Source organism: Scyliorhinus torazame, chromosome 9 (assembly GCF_047496885.1).
Source record: "Scyliorhinus torazame isolate Kashiwa2021f chromosome 9, sScyTor2.1, whole genome shotgun sequence".
Classification (NCBI taxonomy): domain Eukaryota; kingdom Metazoa; phylum Chordata; class Chondrichthyes; order Carcharhiniformes; family Scyliorhinidae; genus Scyliorhinus; species Scyliorhinus torazame.
The window spans coordinates 157,220,196-157,244,759 of record NC_092715.1 but is presented as its reverse complement, the minus strand read 5'-3'; the positions used below and the strand labels follow the sequence as shown (position 1 = coordinate 157,244,759).

The following is a 24,564-nucleotide window of genomic DNA, read 5'->3' as shown; positions in this document are numbered from 1 at the left end:
GCTGGCTTGGGAAGGGTGATGGTTGGAGGGATATTTAATTTTTTTTCTTTAGTTGTAAATTTTGGACAGTGCCAGATCCCTGAGACAGGCTATCTGCCCAGCCCACCTCCGAACACAGCAACCTCCTCTGATGTTCTTTGATCGCCTGCTTCAACTTCTAATCCAGCCTGGCCCACTGGATTGAAAATCTGATGTCAGAGCAGCCATCTTTAAAGGCTAGGTTCCCAGATCTGGGAATTCTCCTGATTCTGTGAACCGAACCCTGGAGCGAAAATGCAGGCCTCAGTATCTTCATACTTGGTGCAGTGTTCTTTAAATCCAAACAAGCTCAAAGTATTGTTTTGATGGACGTATATTGTTTGATCAGTGGTAAACGTTTATCCCTTATTTCTGTTGCAGTGGATTTTCACAATTAATGGTTTACATCAGATGCTGAATTTGTGAAGACAACAAGAGGATAAAATGCCCCTGCCACCATCTACTGAGGCACCTCCGTCATTCAGTTCTGAACAATCAGTAAGATATGTTTTGACTCTTTTTAGCTCCATGCTATATAAATATATCTGGCCAACAACTGCTGTGTGTTAATGCTAGACGCAAATAAGGATCTGGTGTAACAGACAGACCGTTGTTAAGCAGAGTTTTTAATTTTTATGAATTTTCTATTTCTCAAAATATATAATTCGAGGATATTTTACCTTATAATATTGAAAATAACATGTAATCCCCAGTAATGGAGAAAATTAACATAAGTACTATTGTATTATGAATGATATATTGAATGCTTAAATAGCATGGCAAAGTAATTTATAATAGTACTTCCCTCTCCAAATGTATTCTTGTTATTATTTACAGCAGGTAACAACATTATTTTTAATCCTGCAGAAAATGTCTTCAGCTGCAAAAACTTCAAAGCATTTAAATGCTGAGACCATCTTAAAAACAGACACTCCACGCACCCGTGAACTGAAGACTACTCGAGCTAAGCGTTTGGCTTACTTTGTGGGCCCTAACTATAACTGCACAAATGCACCTACAACTGTTAGCAGTTTGGAAACTAATGACAAGCGTGGAAGCTGTGATCACAAAATGAGCCACCCACTGAAAGAAAATCTGGTAAATTCCGAGCAAAAAGATTCCTTAATGGAAAAAGCATTTGATTATAATGAATCAGGTAAACATACAAGAATTCAAGATGTGCTGAAGACCTATCGTACAGATATGGAACCATTGTTGACAATTTCTAAGAGTGACAAAGAAACTGCTGGCTTGCCAAAACCAGATTATAATTTGCTGCAGAATCCAACTGTATCAGAGATCCAAAAGCTAAGGCATATTCTAAACTGGGCTCAGGAAATCCTCAAAAACAGTGAGGAGAATATGAAAACCGGAGTGTGTCAAAAAGCTTGTGCATTAAATGAGAAAGAATTAATTGTGAGCCATGTGAATCCTGACACAGAGAAGCCGGTTACTTCTAATTGTTCTTGGGATACTGATAGAATTATCTATACTGGCTCTTCCAATGACAGATGGGATGATTATCATTACTCAGCAGATACTTGCAGATCTTCTGATAGCTGTAATTCAGTTGACTTATTAAGAAGAAGTGGGACATTAGATCAGATGGCCTCCTCAGCTACCAGCCCAAGTCAAAAGCACGAACAATATAAATTAACAGATAGTGATTACCTATGCAAGGACTACTTTTTCCCTAATCCCGTTTGGAAAAGTAGCTTCACTGAACAAGGAAATGCATATAGAGATAATGTTTTAAATAACAACTGGAAAACTAAAGGTGTAGGGAAAAGTAAAATGCATGTGGCTCAATTAGAGTTTCCAGCAGAAGCAAACTACCATTCTGCACTTGGTGATATGCGTGGGCCAAATAGAGATAAATTCTTCTGGATTCCTCTTGAAGGTAGCTCAGATGAAGAAGATTTTGCTGGAAATGGAGAAACAAGGGAAGCATTTGTGGAGCCAACCATATCAGCCAGAACAGTAATACTTCGAAAATCCCCTGAAAAACATTGTTACACCTCAGATCAATTTGCAAGTCCTATTAATTTTCATAACATCACACAACACTGCATGCCACCTCTTTGTGATAAGGAAAAATATAATTATGTACGGGAACCCCTCGAAGCAAAGGAATATTTAGCAGCTGGGTACCATAAGAATTCTGTAGAAGATTCCGAAGCTGCAGACAAACCTGATGTTTTCCATAATCTGGAAAATGCTGGATTTAGCTCCAAATCACAGATGGATTTGTCTTTTATTCCAAGCTGTGGGACAATTGTAAGTCCAACCAAAACAACATCAGTAAATGAAATAAAAGAAAGGATAAAGTTGGTCAGTTCTTTTCGGGAAAGACCAAACAGTGAACCGTTCCCTGACGGACCTAGAAATGTAAATCTTACAAATATAAATGAAACATTGCCTTCACATTTGTCAGTATCTCCACAATGTTGTAATGGCAAAACATTGGACAAGACAGGGACAGAAAATCTGCTGGCTTTGGAAAATGATCCATTAAAAAAAGAAGCAAATCAGAATAAGGAAAATGAAACATGCCAACAAATAATTGACTGTCAGGCACATAGTATGTTGAAGTTGTCTTCGTCGCCTTTACTATCATTCTCCGATTCTAGCTATTCAACGAAATGCAACCCGCAAATTATAAAAGAGCAGCTTAATGAAAGAGAGAGAGGCCAAATCACAGATGAAAATTTTGAGTCTTTATTCTCTGCAGGTAATCTGGTCAAATTTTGCCCAAAGTGCACAAGTGGCAACAGCTCAACTGGTAACTGGTGCATGGAATGTGGATGTGTTCTTATTGGGATAACACCACAGCTAGTTACAGTTTCCAGTAATGTTGACAAAATACCATTCTTGAATCCTAGCGGTCGTCCTCAACAAAAGAAAGCAGTTATGTTACCAATAAACTTAATGGCTGCATCAAAAGAAGATTCTGACTGGGTGGAATCTGACATAGTATATCCTTTGACACATCCCAAAGTTAACACTGGTGTTTCCTCTGAGACCTGTGACCTTCAGCTAAGTACCTATGAGAAATATCTTCTATATATGGAACATTTGCAGAAAATCCGAAGCCAACAGCAAAAAAAGGAAATTCAGCCAGCTGATGTGCTATTATTAAACGACAATGCTAGTCAGACAGAAGTAGTGGATGAAAGCAAGAATTACTGTGGGAAACAGGAAGTGGAAGAAAATGATATTGCCTCATTCAAAGCATCAACATGTTTCTCTGATTATACTAACAGAAAACAAATTGATGGTATGCAAGACTCAGAAGACAGCACTATGTGTAAGCCAGACATAGGAACTATATCTTCAGAAGAAATCTGTATTATGCCAGAAGTTTCAGTACTGCAATGTGTTCCACAGGAGAAAGATTTCCCGCAAAACAACGATGACGAAATAGCACAGGACATTATGCAGAGAGTTTTTTGGAAGCAAATGTTCAGAAATCCGAAGGAGAACCAAAGTTTAACTTTTACAGAGTGTGATAACAAAAAAATAACATTTAAAGGTAATTATTAAATAATTAAAGGTCCATCTGTTTTATTTTTCCCTAGACTCTGACAAACTCTGTGTATATAATTGCAATGCGCTATTGCTTACTAAACTGGTATTTCCCTATGAAATGCAAGTTTAAAATCTCAGAATTACGATATCCAAGAAACTACTCATGGGTTTGTGATTACCCAAAGATATTTTGTCAAAGAACAATACACAAAAAGTGCATCTTAACTTGAACTAGTGTTGGCAGGACACCTCTGTCTCCTGCAGTGTAGCACATACATCGGAGCTTACAAGTTCAAAGAGTTGTAGAGATTGGGCACTACAAATGAATAGTGCAAAGAGCTTCACTTCATGGATAGTCATACAGTCCTGTATTAAGCAGAAAGTTCAGCCCCTGACCAATTGAACAAAAGGTTCTGCCACTTTGTTCTGTTATTTCACCTGTTTGCACCAACACCAGAAATGGTTATTCACCCAGTATAACTGTGTAAGTAAGCTAAGTAAATACATCTATTATCCATCACTCACAAAAGAGAGAGACCATATTTATATTGCACCTTCTCATTTTCTCAGGATGTCCTAAAACACTTTACAATCAATGAAATGCTCTTGAAGTGGAGTTACTGTTGTTATACAGGAAACCATGGTAATCAAATGGTCTCACCAAATTAATGTATGATCAAATAACCTATGGTGTTGGTTTACACAGTTCAGTAATTGCTGTTAAGTGTGGGTTAGAACCGGTATTAAGATCTTTTGTGTACAGGGTGTAAACTGTGTTGTGATCTAAATGCCATTGGTTGGTTCAAAAAGTAGCAGTGGAAATAAAAGTTCAATTTATTAACAAATGACACAACAAAACGATTTTAATTAATTTTCTTGTGCTGCAATATCTTTAATTGGTGAGTGTTATTTTTCTACTTAAGGGTACTATAATTAGTATAAATAGAAGCTGCCCATTTGACATATAAAATCTTCAGTTGTGTAATGGAACAATCATATAGGAGCCATTAGTTCAGCCTAATTTTGTGGAGACACTTGTAATTTTGTGATCACCTTTATGTTGTCGACAGAGTTTTCATTCTTGGGTGCATGCAATGCTAGAAATTCTATGCTCATTCCAGAATCCCTCAAGGTAGCATTAGAGGGTTTTAAATGCTGCATAACATCAAATATGGTTTAGAACCTTCTCTTATTGTCTAAGGGAATCCTTTGAATAGTCCATTAAAATATTTCTTAAGCATGTTAGGAGGAAGCATACAATGGTGTGCGAGATACAAATTGAATCGTCTTAGTTGTAACGTATTTTCTGCTTTTTATCTCCTACAACAACTACCCGTTTGTTAAGCTTCCAAATAAATATCTGCTTCATCATCAAGGTTACCTACTCCCACCTCCATAACATTATCCAATTCGGTTCCTGATTCGGATAATCTGCTGCTGAAATTCTCATCTATGCATTTGTTACTTCAAAACTCGATTATTTCAATGTTCTCCTCACCAGACTCCCACCTCCCATTCTACGTATACTCTACTGTATGTGGCTTAACTTGCACCAAGTTATATTTACCCATTGTCCCTGTACATGTTGATTTACATTGACTCCTGGTATGACAGGATATTCTTATTCTTGTTTTCGTATTTCCCTATGATCTCACATAACTGTAAAACCTCCTCCAATCCTACACCCTTTGAGCTTTCTGCAATTCGCAAATTCTGGCCTCCTGGTCGTCTATGACCTTAATCGCTCCATCATTTTGTCTGTGCTTTCAGCTGCCTTGGCCCTAAGCCTGGGGACCATATGTTAAAGAAAGAACTTAGGCGGGATTCTCCGAAATCGACGCGATGTCCGCCAACTGCGCCAAAAACGGCGCGAATCAGTCCGGCATCGCGCCGCCCCAAAGGTGCGGAATTCTCTGCATCTTGAGGGGCCGAGCCCTCACCTTGAGGGGCTAAGCCCATGCCGGACTGATTTCCACCCCGCCAGCTGGCGAGAAAGGCCTTTGGTGCCCCGCCAGCTGGCGCGGAATGACTTTGCCGTGCGGCGCATGCGCGGGAGCGTCAGCGGGCACTCACGGCATCCCCGCGCATGCGCAGTGGAGGGCACCTCTTCCGCCTCCGCCATAGTGGAGACCATGGCGAAGGCGGACAAAAAAGAGTGCCCCCACGGCACAGGCCCGCCTGCGGATCGGTGGGCCCCGATTGCGGGCCAGGCCACCCGGGGGCATCCCCCGGGGCCAGATCGCCCCAGGACCCCGGAGCCCGCCCGTGCCGCCTTGTCCCGCCGGTAAAGAGGTGGTTTGATTCTCGCTGGTGGGACAGGCATTCCAGCAGCGGGACTTCGGCCCATCACGGGCCGGAGAATCGCCGGGGTGGGGGGGGGGGGGCCCGCCAACCGGCACGGCGCGATTCCCACCCCAGCCGAATATCCGATGCCGGAGAATTCGGCAACCGGCGGGGGCGGGATTCACGCCAGCCCCCGGCGATTCTCCGACCCGGCGGGGGGTCGGAGAATCCTGCCCCAAGTCTTTGTATCACACATTTCATAACCTCAGGAAATCCCAAAAGCACTTCACAGCCAATGAACTACTTTTGAAGTGCAGTCAATATTCTAATGTATGAAAATGCAGCAGCCAGTACACAGCGAGGTTCAACATACAGACGCTGTGACAACGGATTAACGGACACCGCGCAACAATCGCCAGGCAGAGAATGTTCCCTTCCAGTCAGGGAACAATTCAGTAGTCAAGAGCATTCAGCCTCTGATCTTCGGGTAAGCGTTCTCCAAGGTGGCCTTCAGGACGCGTGATAATGCAGAATCGCTGGGCAGAAACAGATAGTCAAGTTCCGCACATATGGATTCATGTTGCATTACATTCACCCCCCCACCATCTAGCCTGGGCTTGTGAAATCCTACCAACTGTCCTGGCTTGAGACAATTCACACCTCTTTAATCTGTGATTATCCCTCTCTCCTGTAACTCCGTCTGGACCTGTAAAGACTTAATTACCTGCACAGACTCGCATTCAAAGTATCACCTTGCATCTTTGACTCTGTCTATATATGTGGTTGTGGAACCCACCTCGCCACCCCCCCTGATGAAGGAGCTGTGCTGCGAAAACTAGTGATTCCAAATAAACCTGTTGGACTTTAGCCTGGTGTTGTAAGACTTCTTACTGTGCCCACACCAGTCCAACATCGGCATCTCCACATCATGGCAACAAACAGTAGTGAGGTTAATGACCAGATAATCTGTTTCAGTGATGCTCGGTGATAGACAATTATTGATTAGGATACGAGAAGAGCTCTTCAACTCTTTAAATAGTGCAGTGGGATTTTTTACATCCACATGACAGGGCTTCAGTAGTGCAGCAATCTCTTAGCATGGTGTTATGGTGCTAGCTTAGATTTTGGACCTGGATTTGGAATTCGCGTCCCCCCACCCAATTTTTGACATTCTATTTTTGCCAGCAGGGGAAACTGGGGCCTGATGTGATTCTTTTTTTATGTAGTGGATTCTACAATAAATACAGCTTCTATGATTCTATGATTATTTGATTTCATTTCAGCATGGGCCTGAGATCTGCCCATGGTGGGTGATTTGGCATGGAGAGTGTCAGGGAAAATTGTGTGGTGGGTGAGGGTCATGAGTTGGAACTAAGTTGGCAAAGGGCTAAGGGGGCCATGGGAGTGGGTGGAGGGGCATAAATTGGCATGGAGGGTATGATGGGCTGTTGGGGGTGGATGGGAGCATGGGCTAGCATGGAGGGCATGGGGTCACTGGGGATGAGTGGATGAGCCTGGTTGGAATGAGGATTGGAGTGGGGGGGGGGGGGGGGGTAATATTTAACAATGCAACTGAAGAGGGTCTTTTCACCAACCCAACTCAGCACTTGACAGCCCCGTGGCCACCTCCAATCAACATCCAGGAGTGGCGAACCCAAATCCAGCACGCTCCTGGAATGAAGGTCCTGCCATTTGGGACACTTGTACTGAAGGTGTGTGTGGCGAACCTGATGGAAGAGATCTGGGGGAGCAATTGAAAAAAATTGTACATTGTTCTACAAGACGATTAAGCAGATGACATGGAAAAGTGAAATCGATGGGCCATATAGCCTTACTGTGTTCCAATTTCTTTGTCTCTTAAGAACATACCGGAAAAATGAAGCAGTGTAGACTATGACCGCTTGAGCCTGCACCGACATTCATTACAGTCCGAGCTGATCATCGCCTCAATTCCACTTTCCAGCCCGCTCAGCATTTCTTTTGATTTTCTGAGAGGCTAAATATCTAGACATCTCAGTCTTAACTATATAACTATATTCAATGGTGTCACATCCACAACCTGGGAAGTGTATTCCAAATATTCAAAACCCTTTGTGTTAAGAAATTTCTCCTCAACTCGGCCCTAAATGATCATCCACTTTTCCCGAAACTCTGTCCCCGTGTTCTAGATGACCCAACTGTGGAAAACAGCCCGTCAGTGTCTACCCTGTGAAGACCCTTTGAGTATACTGAGCATATGCGCAGCAAGGCAAAATAATGAAAAGTTATTATGCAATGAGATTTGTTAATTTAAAAAGATCAGTCAGGATTTTTAATTATAATATTAAAGTGGGATATTTAACTGAGAGTTAGAATTTTAAAACATAATATAAGACTATTTTATTTTTAAGATGCAGATATAAGGCCAAGAAGGAGAAAAAGAGTCCAATCAAGTTTGAATCAACATCAAAGGTGTTGGGAAAAGTCCAGCATTGCATGGTCATCTTATACATATGGAACAATAAAGCCAAGGTACAGTGTCCTTTTGCAATTGATTGGCAAGGTAGCTTGATTTCCCCCTTAATTTGATCTCCTCTTGTCCAAGATGCATTGACATTCTGCGGTAGAGTATCTCCAGTATGGGCAACTTTCACGTGCAAGTGTTGCCAGGTGTCCTATCACAGATGGTATCACAACCACCATCAATCCTGTTCTTATTATAACTGATTAATGATGCAACAGATTTCAGACAAGACATGCTGAATTAGAGTCAGTAGTGTGAGTCCTAAATGATCTATACCACCCTGAGGGATAAGGGTTCGAGGTCCTAAAATTTGATAAATCAATTGGGACGGAATTCTAGAGAAGTGAAGTGGACTTTGGCCATCTCCTATTTGCCTCTGGGGCAGTGTGCCAGACTCCATCCCCTGTCGGTACCCCCTGGAATGAAGATCACGGGCTGGATTCTCCTTAGCCCAGGGCCGGGGCGGAGAATCCCGTTTCACACGGTAAACAGCCCCAGCACCAGTTTGGCGATTCTCCGGGACCCGAACATCGGTGTGACCGCGGAGTACGCCGCGCGGCTGGGGACGTATTGACAGAAGCCAACCAAGCGATCCTCCGCTCCCGACCGGCCGAGTTACTGATGGCGTGGAACTAACCACTTATTGCCTGTCGGGATGTTGGCATGGCAGCAGCGGACTCAGTCCCCGGCCACCCTGGTCAGGGGCGGGGGGGATCAAACACCGGGTGGGGCGTTGTAGGGGGCCGGGGGGTTAGATCCACGCAGTTTGATGCTTGGGTGTGCGGCCTTTCGGGGGGGGGGGGGTCTCCTTTCTGTTCGTGGCTCCGTGGTCCGAGTCCGCCATGGATCTCGCACAGTCGCCGGAGGCCGCCGCCATGCGCATGCGCGGACTCCAAACCGGAAGTGTGGGAGCTCGTATCCACAGCTAAATCTGTGAGGTTTACTCCGTGTCTCTGCTAGCCCCCTGCAGGGCATTGAATTAGGTCAACTTGTTTAACGTAATTTCTGTTTTTACGCCAGCGTGGGGACATCAGCCTATTTTGGGAGAATCCAGCCCCACGTCGTTCAGTGGGCGTTTCTCCTGAGCCAGGTGTGGCGAGCCGGGAATTTTCTCAACCTGCACTATCCGCCTCAGTACCAAAAATCCGGGCCCTAGACTTATGTGTACAGGGCTCAATTTCAGAATTTGTGGATGACACACAACTTGGAAATATTGTGAACTGTGAGGAGGATAATGGTAAACATAAGACATAGGCTGGTGGAATGTGGCAGACGAAATTTAATGCAGAGAAGTGTGAAGTAATTGATTTTGGTAGGAAGGAAGAGAAGAGGCAATAAAAAAAAAAAAACATTTTAAAGTGGGTGTAGATGGAGAAGGATCTAGGGGTTCATGTGCTCAAAACATTGAAGGTGGCATGGCATGTTGCGAGAGCGGTTAATAAAGCATGTTGGATCCTGGGCTTTATAAAGAGATTTGATGAAGGTGTTCAAGATTGTGCAGAGTCTGGACAAAATAGATGCGGAGAACCTTTTCCTGTTGATAGATCGAGTAGAGAGGACACCGACTTAAGTAATTGACAAAAGAAGGAATGGCGACATAAGGAAAAACATTTTTACGCAGTGAGTGATTAACATCCAGAATGCATTGCCTGAGAGGCAGATTCAATCAAGGCCTTCAGATAATTGTACAATTTTATTTTGAAGAGAAATATTTGCAGAGCTAGGGGAAAATGCAGGAGAGTGGGACTAGGTGCAGAAAGCTGGTATGGGCTGGCCAAATGGCCCCATTCTGTGTTGTAACCATTCTATGATTCCATGAATATCCAGACCGTTGCATTTTGTTTCTGCTGTTTTTGACGGCACTTCATGGAGGGTTTTTTGACTTGTGCTACTGACAGCACAACTCTGGTCAAGGACATTATTTTGGCTGTGTCTTTGGGTGGGCTTTCCTCTTAACTTATACAGCAGTGTGAATATGCTTGCACTGCATATGGAAGATTTTCAGTTGTATAATAGAATTAAAGCTATTATAATTCTTGAGTTCAGAACAACTGAATTTCTAATTGTTGCACCATCTGTCCAGTCATTTAAATGAGCATTCAACATTACCTGTGCTTTGCTCCCTCCTATTATGTGCAAACCTGTCCGACAAGAGAGGGAGCAGAATGTCAGTGATTGCATTGCACTGTTTTGGGGTGATGTGCCTGCCATAGCTGAATTGTTGAAGGTAGGTGGAATGATGGGAGCTGGGTATGAGAGCGACAGTATTAGAATATGTGTGATGGTGATGTGGAATATTTGGGTGTTAGGGGTGAATCCTTGATAAATGAATGATGGGGGTGTGGTGCGTTGAGCAATGTTAGAGGTTGGTGGGTAGGTGACATCATGTGAAGCTGTTGCCATTGATGTTAATTGAATTGACAGGTGAATAGGACATTCTGAATTCTGCCTCCGTGTACCCAAATAGGTGCCAGGATGTGACAACGAGGGAATTTTCACAGTAACTTCATTGCAGTGTGTTGTGTTGGGCGCTCTGGATCCGTGGAACACATACAGGTCACCAACACTTGAAATAGTGCAACACTATTTTATTGAATCATTAACTGTTTAACATACTCTCAGTGTGGGTTAACACGATACTAGCTTTAACTAAAGACCTTTGCCTTTTCCTAACCAGTCTATGCACTCAGCACATGGTGAATGTCTGTGCTGCAGGCTGTGAGCTCTGTCCTACTATCTAGCTGCAGCTCGAATGAGCGGGAACTCTGATGCCCCCTGTCTTTATAGTGTGTGTGCTCTCACTGGTGATTGGCTGCGGTGTTGTGTGTGTTGATTGGTCCCACTGTGTCCCCATCAGTGTGTGTCTGCACCATGATACACTGGTGTATATTATGACATCCCCCCTTTTATAAAAGAATGTACATGTGTGGCAATAAATAATGTATAGAACATAGAACATAGAACAATACAGCGCAGTACAGGCCCTTCGGCCCACGATGTTGCACCGAAACAAAAGCCATCCAACCTACACTATGCCATTATCATCCATATGTTTATCCAATAAACTTTTAAATGCCCTCAATGTTGGCGAGTTCACCAACATTGATGAGAATGTCCCTGACTACGTGTGAGCGAAAGACATATTTACAGGACTATGTACATGAGAACTAAGCTATTTACATGGGAAGGTGCCTGGTGCAGAAAAACAGTATGCAACAAGAATAACGAGATGAACACTATATACAAACCATGTAAACGATCAAACGGAAGAACAGAACAATTCAGAAAGTCTACAAGTCCACAAAGTTCACAAATTAAGTCTCTGAGGTGGGCGACGAATTCTGGTTGACCGCCTCAAGGGTGGGTCAGGAGCTGCCGTCTGAGGAGCGGGCTGGACTGCGTCAGAGTGAGAAGGATGCTGAGTGACCGGGATCTCTGCATAGTCCATGGCAGGGTCAGCAGTAGGGCGAGGTGACAGTGGAGGATCACGTAGCGAGCGTGGAACGAGACGAAGGGCGCGTCGATTGTGGCGCAGAATGGAGCCATCCGGTAGACGAACCAGGAACGAGCGGGGGGCCACCTGCCGAAGGACAACAGCGGTTGGAGACTAGCCACCATCCGGAAGATGGATGGGGATGTTGTCATCTGGAGCCAGAGCAGGGAGATCAGCTGCACGGGAGTCATGAGCCGCCTTGTGCTGTGCACGAGACAGCTGCATCCGTCGAAGGACCGGAACGTGGTCGAGGTCTGGGACATGAATGGACGGCACCGTCGTCCTCCGGGTACGACCCATGAGCAGCTGGGCTGGCGACAGACCAGTGGACAGTGGGGCGGAGCGATAGGCCAGCAAGGCGAGGTAGAAATCGGACCCAGCATCGGCAGCCTTGCAGAGGAGCCGTTTGACTATGTGGACGCCATTCTCCGCTTTGCCGTTGGATTGGGGGTACAGGGGACTGGATGTCACATGTGCAAAATTGTACCGCCTGGCAAAGTTGGACCATTCCTGGCTTGCGAAGCAGGGGCCATTGTCCGATATAACCGTGAGTGGGATGCCGTGTCGAGCAAAGGTGTCCTTACAGGCACGGATGACTGCAGACGATATGATATCGTGCAACCGTATCACCTCCGGGTAATTTGAAAAGTAGTCCGCGATCAGGACATAGTCTCTACCCAGCGCGTGGAACAGGTCGATGCCGACCTTGGTCCAAGGTGACGTGACCAACTCATGGGGCTGCAGGGTCTCACGTGGTTGGGCCTGCTGGAAGCGCTTGGGAATTGGATAATGCTCCCTTATGATATTGCGATTTAGATCCCTGGGATCAATGCAAATTCTCAATTCGCCGGAAGGCTTTTTTACACATTCCATGGAACTGACCCAGTCGGTTGGTTCTGTGACTCTGGAAATCACTCCTTGGTCCTGGAGGTCCTGCAAGCTGCTGCTTGAGGCGGTCCTTAAGGGGTGCTGGGACCCTGCGAGGTGCGTGCACCACAGGCGTGGCATTCTGTTGAATCATTAACTGTTTAATATACTCTCACTGTTGGTTAACACAATACCAGCTTTAACTAAAGACCTTTGCCTTGTCCTAACCAGTCTATGCACTCAGCATATGGTGAATGTCTGTGTTGCAGGCTGTGAGCTCTGTCCTCCTAGCTAGCTGCAGCTCGAATGAACGGGAACTCTGATGCCCCCTGTCTTTATGATGCGTGTGCTCTCACTGGTGATTGGCTGCGGTGTTGTGTGTGTTGATTGGTCCCACTGTGTGTCCATCAGTGTGTGTCTGCACCATGATATACTGGTGTATATTATGACACAGTGTTAATGTAAGCCTTCTTGTGACACTAATGAAGATTATTATTTTTAATCAATGAGGCCACTAAACATCATATGGAACTGCGGCATGGTTCTCCGGACCAAACATCTTCTCCATGATCCCAATCTGTTTAGTGGATATTCCTGTGGAAACCTGGTCCCTCTCCTTCTGGTAATTTCCGTCACTAAGGGTTCCAGCACAACATTTGTGAACCAAGGAGCCTTCTGTCTTCCTTGGTCCTCCATTTATGCAGTCAGTGTCAGTACAGAGAGAAAGCAGCTGTTTCCTTCCACTGAGTACAGTTCCCCTTGAAGAGAAACAGGCTGTTTGCACTGTGTGGTATCAGTGAGTGATACCTAACCCCCTGTTGTGTGCTCAGCAGTCATCAGCTCAGGCCAATGCTGCAATCCGAGTAAATGAGGGAACATCTCCATGTTTGTGTGATGCTTGTCTCAACGGTAATGGGTGTGCTCAGCAACCGGTATCCCTGCAAACGGGCGATAAGCACAGTGGTTAGCATTGTTGCTTCACAGCGCCAGGGTACCAGGTTCGATTCCCGCTTGGGTCACTGTCTGTGCGGAATCAGCACGTTCTCCCTATATCTGCGTGTGTTTTCTCCGGATGCTCCGGTTTCCTCCCACAAGTCCCGAAAGACGTGCATGTTAGGTGAATTGGACATTCTGAATCCTTCCGTCTACCTGAACAGGCGCTGGAATGTGGCGTCTAGGGGCTTTTCACAGTAACTTCATTGCAGTGTTACTGGTGACGATAGAGGATTAAAAATTGTACCGGAATTGTTTGCTTAGGCCGTGCCCCACTCCCCGACAGAAAGTCAGAGTCAAACCTGCCTTTGCTATCCCAGAAAGCTATGACCAGATTTTACACCTGTCTGGGAGTTATCTATCAATTAAGCACCCCCCCCCCCCCCCCCCCCCCCCCCCACTGCTGCTATTACATTACTAGTGGTGGTAACAGGTGGCCTATAATTGGCCACATGGACCTCAAACCTCAATTAAACCAAATGCAGGTGGGCTGCCTGCCATCTACTCCAATGCAGATAGAACTCCAGCAGAGTAGGGTAAGTGTGCAAAATTATGAGGGGGATGGAGAGGGTGGATAGGGAGCAGCTGTTCCTCTTAGTTGAAGGGTCAGTCACGAGGGGACACAGGTTCAAGGTGAGGGGCAGGATGGTTAGGAAGGATGTGAGGAAAAACTTCTTTACCTGGAGGGTGGTGATGGTCTGGAATGCACTGCCTGGGAGGGTGGTGGAGGTGGATTGCCTCACATCCTTTAAAAAGTACCTGGATCAGCACTTGGCACATCATAATATTCAAGGCTGTGGGCCAAGGACTGGCAAATGGAATTAGGTAGATAGTGTCATGAGGGGCTGTTTAGCACAGGGCTAAATCGCTGGCTTTGAAAGCAGACTGAGGCAGGCCAGCAGCACGGTTCAATTCCCGTACCAGCCTCCCCGAACAGGCTCCGGAATGTGGCGACTCGGGGCTTTTCACAGTAACTTCATTTGAAGCCTACTTGTGACAATAAGTGATTTTCATTTCATTTCATTTCATTTTCATTTCATGATATTCAGGTAAACATCATAGCACATACATACATACATACTGATGGACAGATCAACGGACCAATCGACACACACACAACACGACAGCCAATCACAGGCAAGAGCATACACAGTACAAAACAGGGAACACAACACTTCCTGGGCACTCGAGCAGCAGACGGCTCAGGGCACAGAGCTCATTGCAGGCCACTCAGACATCCACCATGTGCTGAGTGCCACTACAAGATAGTATTAGGAATAGGTCCACAGATTCAAGGGTCATGATCGAACCTCAGTAAACAGTTTACCAGTGTAAATAGACGTTTGAAATAAAACTGAGTTGTACCATTCGCAACCGTGTTGGTTCGTCTGTGTAGCAGAGTACCCAACACTTCATAGTACCAGGTTACTCCTGGTACCTACCTACATATCCTCCGGAATCTGCCATCCTGCACCATGGACACCGTCAGCACACCGCAGCCGCTGCAAGTCGCTGGAAACCTCGGCGTTAATTGAAAGCTGTTCAAACAGCGCTTCCAGCTCTTTCTGGAAGCCAACGAAAAGGAGAGCGCCTCGGACACCAGAAAGATCGCTATCCTTCTCACCACGACAGGTCAACACGCCATCCATGTCTACAACTCCCTGGTGTTCGCGGAAGGTGAGGACAAGACCAAATACCAGACGGTCCTTCTCAAGCTCGACCAACACTTCAACGTCGACGTCAACGAGGGCTTCGAGAAGTATCTTTTCCAGCAACGCCTGCAAGGTAAGGATGAGCCCTTTCAGTCATTCCTTACGCATCTCCGTATCCTCGCGCAGTCCTGCGGTTACGACACCACCTCCGATTCCATGATTCGGGACCAGATCATTTTTGGGGTCACCTCGGGCACCCTACGCCAGCAGCTCTTAAAAATAAAAGGCCTCACCTTAGCCTCCGCAATCGAATCCTGTGTCCTGCACGAAAACGCGACTAGCCACTGTACCCAATTTCAGGCGGCCGAATCGGCGCGGCAGGGGTCCTACGCGGCTGGATCGGCGAGGCAGGCGTTCTACGAGGCCGAACAGGTCCAGGCGATCGGGTTCCTCCCGGCCCGCGGCCCGGACGAAGGCGGCCATTTCGCGCGCATTTCGAGGCCTCCTGCGCTTGTGCGCGGCAAAAACAACGGCAACACTGAGGAGCGTGATGCGCAGGCGCGCTCGATGCAAGACCGAACTGCGCATGCGCGGTGGCGCAACGAACGCCATGACATCACGACGTGCGGCAACTGTGGAGCCGCACATTTAAAGCGGCAATGTCCCGCAAGAACCCGACAATGCCTCCGCTGTGGCAAGGTGGGCCACTACGCTGCCTGCTGTCGAGCAGCTCAACCTGCCAATGTTCCCCAACTCCGACAACCTCGTAGGGACGTGCGGACCATTCAGCCTCCTTACTACGAGTCGTGCCCAGACTATATCCAGACCAGTGACACAGACAACCGGGACGCCTTCCATGTTGCGGTCATTGATGGGAACCGAATGTCTCCAGCCAGGACCCACCAGCCGATGCAAGTTAACACTGTCAATCCGGGTGATGAATGCCACCCTAATGGTCAACCGATCACCGATAACATTCCGTCTGGACACTGGCGCCTCCGCCAACCTCATAGCATGGTCAGCCTTCTACGCCATGAAGGTCAGACCACCAATTCGGCCGTCCCGTTGCAAGATGGTCGACTACAATGGGAACGTTATACCGGCTATGGGATCCTGCCAGCTCCAGGTGACACACAACACACATACGGCCACACTGTCCTTCGAAATAGTTGGATCATCAAAGGACTCCTTGTTAGGCGCACAGGCATGCAAGGCTCTCCACCTCGTGCAACGAGTCCACGCTCTGTCTCCAGAAGGCACATCTGACTTCCCGGATGCAGAGTTCAATGCACAGCTCCAATTGCTCCTCGCCCACAACCAGGTGGCATTCGAGGGCATGGGAACACTGCCCTACACCTACAGAATTCGGCTCAAACCGGACGACACCCCGGTCATTCACACACCTCTCAGGGTCCCAGCGCCACTCAAAGACCGTCTCAAGCAGCAGCTGCAGGATCTCCAGGACCAAGGGGTCTTATCCCGGGTCACGGAGCCCACGCCATGGGTCACCTCCATGGTGTGTGTTCAGAAGCCCTCCGGCGAGCTCCGGATCTGCATTGATCCAAAAGACAAAGAACAAAGAAATGTACAGCACAGGAACAGGCCCTTCGGCCCTCCAAGCCTGTGCCGACCATGCTGCCCGACTGAACTACAATCTTCTACACTTCCTGGGTCCGTATCCTTCTATTCCCATCCTATTCATATATTTGTCAAGATGCCCCTTAAATGTCCCTATCGTCCCTGCTTCCACTACCTCCTCCGGTAGCGAGTTCCAGGCACCCACTACCCTCTGCGTAAAAAACTTGCCTCGTACATCTACTCTAAACCTTGCCCCTCTCACCTTAAACCTATGCCCCCTAGTAATTGACCCCTCTACCCTGGGGAAAAGCCTCTGACTATCCACTCTGTCTATGCCCCTCATAATTTTGTATACCTCTATCAGGTCTCCCCTCAACCTCCTTCGTTCCAGTGAGAACAAACCAAGTTTATTCAACCGCTCCTCATAGCTAATGCCCTCCATACCAGGCAACATTCTGGTAAATCTCTTCTGCACCCTCTCTAAAGCCTCCACATCCTTCTGGTAGTGTGGCGACCAGAATTGAACACTATACTCCAAGTGTGGCCTAACCAAGGTTCTATACAGCTGCAACATGACTTGCCAAAGACCTCAACAACAACATAATGAGGGAACACTACCCCATACCCAAACAGGAAGAGATCACAAGCGAAATGGCCCGGGCTAAAATTTTCACAAAACTGGATGCCTCGAAGGGTTTTTGGCAAATCCAACTGGATCCGTCCAGCCGAAAGCTGTGCATCTTCAACATCCCTTTCGGCAGGTTCTGCTACAACAGAATGCCATTTGGCATCATCTCGGCATCTGAGGTCTTTCACAGGATCATGGAGCAGATGATGGAAGGCATCGAAGGGGTGCGTGTCTACGTGGACGACGTCATCATCTGGTCTACCACACCACAGGAGCACATCTATTGTCTCCAGCGCGTCTTTGCGCGCGTACGCGAAAACGGCCTGCGCCTCAACCGAGCCAAGTGTTCTTTCGACCAAACCGAGCTGAAAAGTTCCTGGGGGACCATATTTCCCGGTCAGCGGTCCATCCGGATGCAGACAAGGTGAGCGCCATTACAGCCATGCCGCAGCCAGCAGACAAGAAAGCAATGCTACGCTTCCTAGGCATGGTCAACTTCCTGGGGAAGTTCATTCCCAACCTTGCCTCCCACACGACAGCTCTGCGCCACCTCGTCAAGAAGTCCACGGAGTTCCAGTGTCTGCACACACACCAGCAGGAATGGGAGGAGCTCAAACTTAAGCTCACCACAGCACCGGTATTGGCATTTTTCGACACATCTCGTGACACTAAAATTTCAACTGATGCCAGCCAGTCCGGCATTGGGGCGGTGCTCCTACAGTGGGATGACACTGCGTCATGGGCCCCGATCGCCTATGCCTCTCGGGCCATGACCCCCACAGAACAGCGCTACGCGCAGATCGAAAAGGAGTGTCTGGGCTTGCTAACCGGGATAGACAAGTTCCATGACTACGTGTATGGTCTCCCCGGTTTACCGTTGAGACTGGCCACCGCCCCCTGGTCAGCATCATAAATAAGGACCTGAACGAGATGACCCCTCTCCTACAGCGCATCCTACTTAAACTTAGGAGGCATGACTTCCAACTGGTCTACACCCCGGGTAAAGACCTTATCATTGCGGATGCCCTATCTAGAGCAGTGAGCACACCACCAGATTCGGAGGGGTTCGTCTGTCAGGTCGAGGCGCAGGTGGCTTTCACATCGGCAAATCTGCCAGCTGATGACTCCAGTCTGGCCCGTATTCGCCGAGAGACTGCGGCTGACCCCATTCTACAACGGGTGATGCGCCACATGATGGGAAGGTGGCTCAAAGGGCAGTGCCCGCAGTTCTACGATGTCCGAGACAACTTGGCCGTCATTGATGGTGTCCTTCTCAAGCTGGACTGGATTGTGATTCCACACAGCATGCACAAGCTGGTCCTCGACCAACTACACAAAGGCCACCTGGGGGTCGAGAAGTGCAGACGGAGGGCCCGAGAGGCGGTATACTGGCCGGGCATCAGTGATGACATTGCTAATATGGTGCTCAACTGCCCCACCTGCCAAAGGTTTCGACCGGCGCAACCTCCTGAGACGCTTCTGCCCCATGAGCTGGTGACGTCCCCCTGGGCGAAGGTGGGTGTGGACCTCTTTCACGCGCTCGGCAGGGACTATGTAATCATCATTGACTACTTTTCCAACTATCGAGAGGTCATACGCCTGCACGATTTGACATCGTCCGCTGTCATAAGGGTCTGCGAAGACACCTTCGCTCGCCACGGCATTCCGATGACTGTCATGTCGGACAATGGCCCTGTTTCGCCAGCCAAGAATGGTCACCTTTGCTGCCTTGTATGGCTTCACACACGTGACGTCCAGCCTTCTGCATCCCCAGTCCAATGGAAAGGTGGAGAAGGGCGTTCACATCGTCAAGCGGCTCCTCTGCAAGGCTGCTGCTGCCAGATCGGATTTCTGCCTATCCCTGCTGGCCTATCGCTCGACCCCACTAGAGACTGGCCTCTCACCAACCCAGCTGTTGATGGGCCACGCCTTCAGGACCACTGTGCCTTCCATTCTGGCACCCACAACCAACCATGCTCCGGGACTACACAGGATGCAACAGCAGCACGTTCGCCAGAAGTGGGCATATGACACACTGGCAACTGATCTTCCCGCCCTGGCCCCTGGAGACGACGTCCACATCCACCTACCAGGAGGTGGCTGGTCAGCACCTGCCGAAGTTCTCCGACGCGTGGCTCCCTGCTTGTTCCTGGTTCGCATGCCTGATGGATCCATTCGTAGGCGCAATCGCCGGGATCTTTGCCTACTTCCACGCTCGCTACGGGAACTTACACCGACACCGCGCCCTCTTGTTGTTCCTGATATCGACTTCGTGGAGCTGCCTGCCACCATGCCCCTTCCGTCGTCGCCCATGGCCAGGCCCATTCCTCAGCTGGTGGTTCCAGACCCACACTTGAGGCGGTCAACCCAAATTCGTCGCCCACCTACTAGACTGGACTTATGAGACTGTTTGTACATTGAAGTCATACTACCACTGTGTTAATATGTTCCTGTTCTTATCGTTACAGGAATTTGTTTTGTCGTTCAACATTTCCCCGTTCTTTGTTTACGGTACAACCTCGTTGTTATGTCGCACCCGACATCGCCCCTTGTATATAGTTTAGCCCCATGTACATGTTGTAGATATTGCGCACACACACACATTTAGCTACACTCAGTACACATCTCTATTTATGACCACATAGGCACATGTTCTTGTAAAAAAGGGGATGTCATGATATTCAGGTAAACATCATAGCACTTACATACATACATACTGATGGACAGATCAACGGACCAATCAACACACACACAACACGGCAGCCAATCACAGGCAAGAGCATACACAGTACAAAACAGGGAACACAACACTTCCTGGGCACTCGAGCAGCAGACGGCTCAGGGCACAGAGCTCATTGCAGGCCACTCAGACATCCACCATGTGCTGAGTGCCACTACAAGATAGAATTAGGAATAGATCCACAGATTCAAGGGTCATGATCGAACCTCAGTAAACAGTTTACCAGTGTAAATAGATGTTTGAAATAAAACTGAGTTGTACCATTCGCAACCGTGTTGGTTCATCTGTGTAGCAGAGTACCCAACACTTCAGATAGGTCAGGTGTTTTTCAAATGTCTGTGCAGACTCGATGGGCTGAAGGCCCTCTTCTGCACTGTATTTTCTGGGGTTCTTTGAAGTACATGCATGGCGCACCCCATCTCCCCTCCACCATGCCACCAAATGTTATACACCCCGCCGCCTGTCAGCTCACTCCCGGCATGAAACAAGCTGTAAAGTCCCAGCCTGTCTTGGCTTTTGCTTCAAAACCATCAATGAGCACCACCTGCTGGAGGAAAGTAATCTGCTCCACATGTAAATGAATCTACCTCCAATCTTTTGATTTCTTTCACTCTTGTGATGAATATTGAACATGTTGGACAATTTAATTCACACACCATCATATTAAATTACATTCATATTGATTCAAATTGTCGTGCTTCACCTGACATGTTCCTTGACTATTTTGTGGGTAAGGAGTTGGTGTGTAAGGAGCGACTGCTGCTAACGTAAATGCTTACTTTAGAATCAACACGCATTTCAAACCATTTGAAAATCATGATGTGGGTAAATGTAATGAGTCCTCATGTTGCAGAAAATTTAACGGGAGAGAAGGAACCATTATAGTCAGTTGGAGTAAAATGTATACATTCAAACATGTGAATTAGGAGCAGTAGGAGGCCACACGTGGCTGATCCACCATTCAATAAGGCCATGGCTGGTCTGATTGTAACCTCAGCCCACATTCCTGCCGATCCCATTAACCTTTCACCCCCTTGTTAATCAAGAATCTATCTAGCTCTGCCTTAAAATTGTTCAAAATTCTGCTTCCAATACTTTTTGAGGAAGAGAGTCCCAAAGACTCACGACCCTCTGAGAGAAAACATGTTTCTTCATTTCTGTCTTAAAATCAGCGACACCTTATTTTTAAACAGTGACCCCTCGTTCTAGATTTTCACCACAAGAGAAAACATACTCTCCACATCACCTTGTCAAGAACCCTCAGGATCTTAGAGGTGTCAATCAAGTCAGCTCTGGCTCTTCTAAATGACAATGGGCACAAGCCTAACCTGTCCAATCCTACTTTAAAAGACAACCCGCGCCCATTCCAGGTATTAGTCCAGTAAACCTTCCCTGAACTGCTTTGAATGCATTTGCATCTTTCCGTAAATAAGGAAACCAATACTGTGTGCGGCCTGACCAATGCCCTGTAAAACTGAAGCATAACTTCCCTACATTTGTAATCAGTTTCTCCCACAATAAATGCTAACATTCTATTTGCTTACTGTACCTGTATACTCGCCTTTTGTGGTTCATACACTAGGACACAAAGATCCCTTTGCACCTCTGAGCTCTGCAATCTCTCATCATTTAGACAATAAGCATTTTTATTCTTCCTGCCAAATGGAGAATTTCACATTTGCCCACTTTAGACTTAATTTGCTGGATCTTTGCCCACTCACTTAACCTATCTACGTCCCCTTTCAGCCTCCTTGCTCGTTCATTGAATGGTATCCCTTTCGGCTTGTGTAGAGGGGCCTGCCATCTGCAGGTGCTCGTAGGGGGACATGCATCCCGTCGATCACCCGGTCTTCATAGTTTACTTTCCTACTCATCTTTGTGTTATTAACACATTTAAAAAGCATATGTTCAGTCCTTTTATCCAAGTCATTTATGTAAGTTATAAATAATTGTGGCCCCATCCCCTGTGGTGCACCAATCATCACATCCTGCCAAACAGAAAAGACCCGTACAATCTGTATTGACCAAATAATAATGAAACTGTCCATTCAGTCTTTTGCTGTTATGGTTTTTTTCTCGAGATGTAATTCTTAACAGCTTGTTACACACTTGGTGTAGTCAAGTTGGCTGAATGTGGATTCTTTGTTTTTGGTTATTTGCGAATACATACATCATTTTTCTTTCTTTTTGGCATCTTAAAACTCATCCTGCCCCATGACTACTGTGTCAGAAGATGCCATTGTCTGAACCTTCCACACCTTTTCCCTCTGTCCTGTAGGGATATTCATGACTTTGGCTTGGCATCTTTCTGCTCAAGCTTTAATTAATTAGGTGAAGCAGAATTTGGGAAACACTTCTCCAGTTTCCTAATACCTAAATGTGGTGATACACCACTTTACTTCCCTACCATTGTACATAGTATATAATAGTTGTGTGTAACGTGGCCCTGTAATACTGTGTATTGTACTGTAGCTCTGTAGAGGTTCAGTCACCGATAGGTAACCCGACCTGGCCACGGAGAGCTCCGCCTTAGCCACTCCCCCGGGAGTTAAGTATTAGAACCCACTTCTGGGACCGGCCCCATTCTGTCTGGGGTTGTCTGTATCGGGTAAGCATCCCATGTAGTATATTAAAGCCTTAGTTAAAGTCTCACATGTCTTTGTGGTTCTTGATGCTTAGTGCATCACTAACCCTATTGTGCTGCCCTATGTTTGGATGTTACATATTTAAAATAAGTAAATTAGCAAATGTTCAATCCATGCAAGTGTGTAGTATACTAATGTATACTATATTGTTTTAAGATAGGAAGCATATTACGCATTTCTGAGGATCAGGAATGCTCCATGGAGGGGATCAAAGTCAATTGGGAGGAAGAGCTGGGGGAGGCCACGGAAGACGAGGTGTGAGGTGCTCCGGAGGGTGAACGCCTCAACCTCATGAGCGAGGTTGGGGCTGATACAGCTGCAAATCGCGTATAGGGTGCACCTCACGAGGGCGAGGATGAGCCGCCTCTTTGAGGGAGTGGAGAACATATCTTGAGCATTGTGGCTGTGGCCCCGCAAACCATGTACATATGTTTTGGTCCTGTCCAAAGCTGGAGAGGTATTGGAGGGAGGTGTTCAGTATCATCTTGGGGGTACTATACATCAATTTGGAACCAGGGTCCATGGAAGCCATTTTCGGTGTGTTGGACCGGCCCAGGGGCAGATGTTTTAGCCTTCGCCTTGCTGATTGCCCGGAGGCGGATTCTGTTGGGGTGGAGGTCAGCTTCTCCACCCTGTGCCTCTGCTTGTCCGGGAGAACCTACTTGACTTTCTGACTCTCGAGAAGGAAAAACATGAGCTGAGGGGGATGAAGGATGGGTTCTACAATTCAGGGGAACTGTTTATTATGTACTTTTGAGAATTAGTTGCCATTGAACATTGATGCCGCTGTCGAGGTGGTGGAGAATTGAGATTTGGCGTCAAATCGGCACATGCTGCGATTTTGGCATCGGAACCTATTGTCTGCCCAATCGAGTTTTGCGGCTTTGGCACAGGCAAATGGAGAACCCCGCCGCTTTTTCTATTACTATTAATCATAGAATTTACAGTGCAGAAGGAGGCCATTTGGCCCATCGAGACTGCACCGGCTCTTGGAAAGAGCACCCTACCCAAGGTCAACACCTCCACCCTATCCCTATAACCCAGTAACCCCACCCAACACTAAGGGCAATTTTGGACACTAAGGGCAATTTACCACGGCCAATCCACCTAACCTGCACATCTTTGGACTGTGGGAGGAAACCAGAGCACCCGGAGGAAACCCACGCACACACGGGGAGGATGTGCAGACTCCGCACAGACAGTGAACCAAGCCAGAATCGAACCTGGGACCCTGGAGCTGTGAAGCAATTGTGCTATCCACAATGCTACCGTGCTTCCATACTAAATACCGTACTAAATAGGGACATAGAGAGTTCCCAAACTGACGAACAGGTAGGGAATGATATGCCTCCCCCAATCGAAAAGCCATAAGGGAGAAAAGATGCAGTTGCAGCTCCACGAGGGCAGTGATGCTTCAGGGTACATTGAAGAAGTTAGGAGAGCGCCCATTCCTATGCAAATGGCCTCAGCTAGGTAGGCAATGATTGATTTACGTGACAGCTTTATGGCAGATTTAAATGGAGACCAGGATAGTTTTAAAATTGGCCCAGAAGGAGTGAGGGTGATGCCTCACTGAATTGAAAAGCCACCAGTAGGTACAATGAGAGCTGATCATCTATCACAGGTAATTGGTGTT

General features: G+C 47.1%; 1 protein-coding gene across 1 annotated transcript in view; it reads left to right on the top strand.

The window, feature by feature from the left end:
- LOC140430127 (uncharacterized) overlaps positions 1–24,564 on the top strand; it is a 171,269-nt gene that overhangs the window by 4,868 nt on the left and 141,837 nt on the right. Inside the window, exons 2-4 of the mRNA XM_072517639.1 lie at positions 400–516; positions 886–3,550; positions 8,220–8,340. Coding sequence (XP_072373740.1) covers positions 463–516; positions 886–3,550; positions 8,220–8,340 — 2,840 coding nt within the window. The 5' untranslated portion in view covers positions 400–462. The remainder of the gene's footprint in view (positions 1–399; positions 517–885; positions 3,551–8,219; positions 8,341–24,564) is intronic.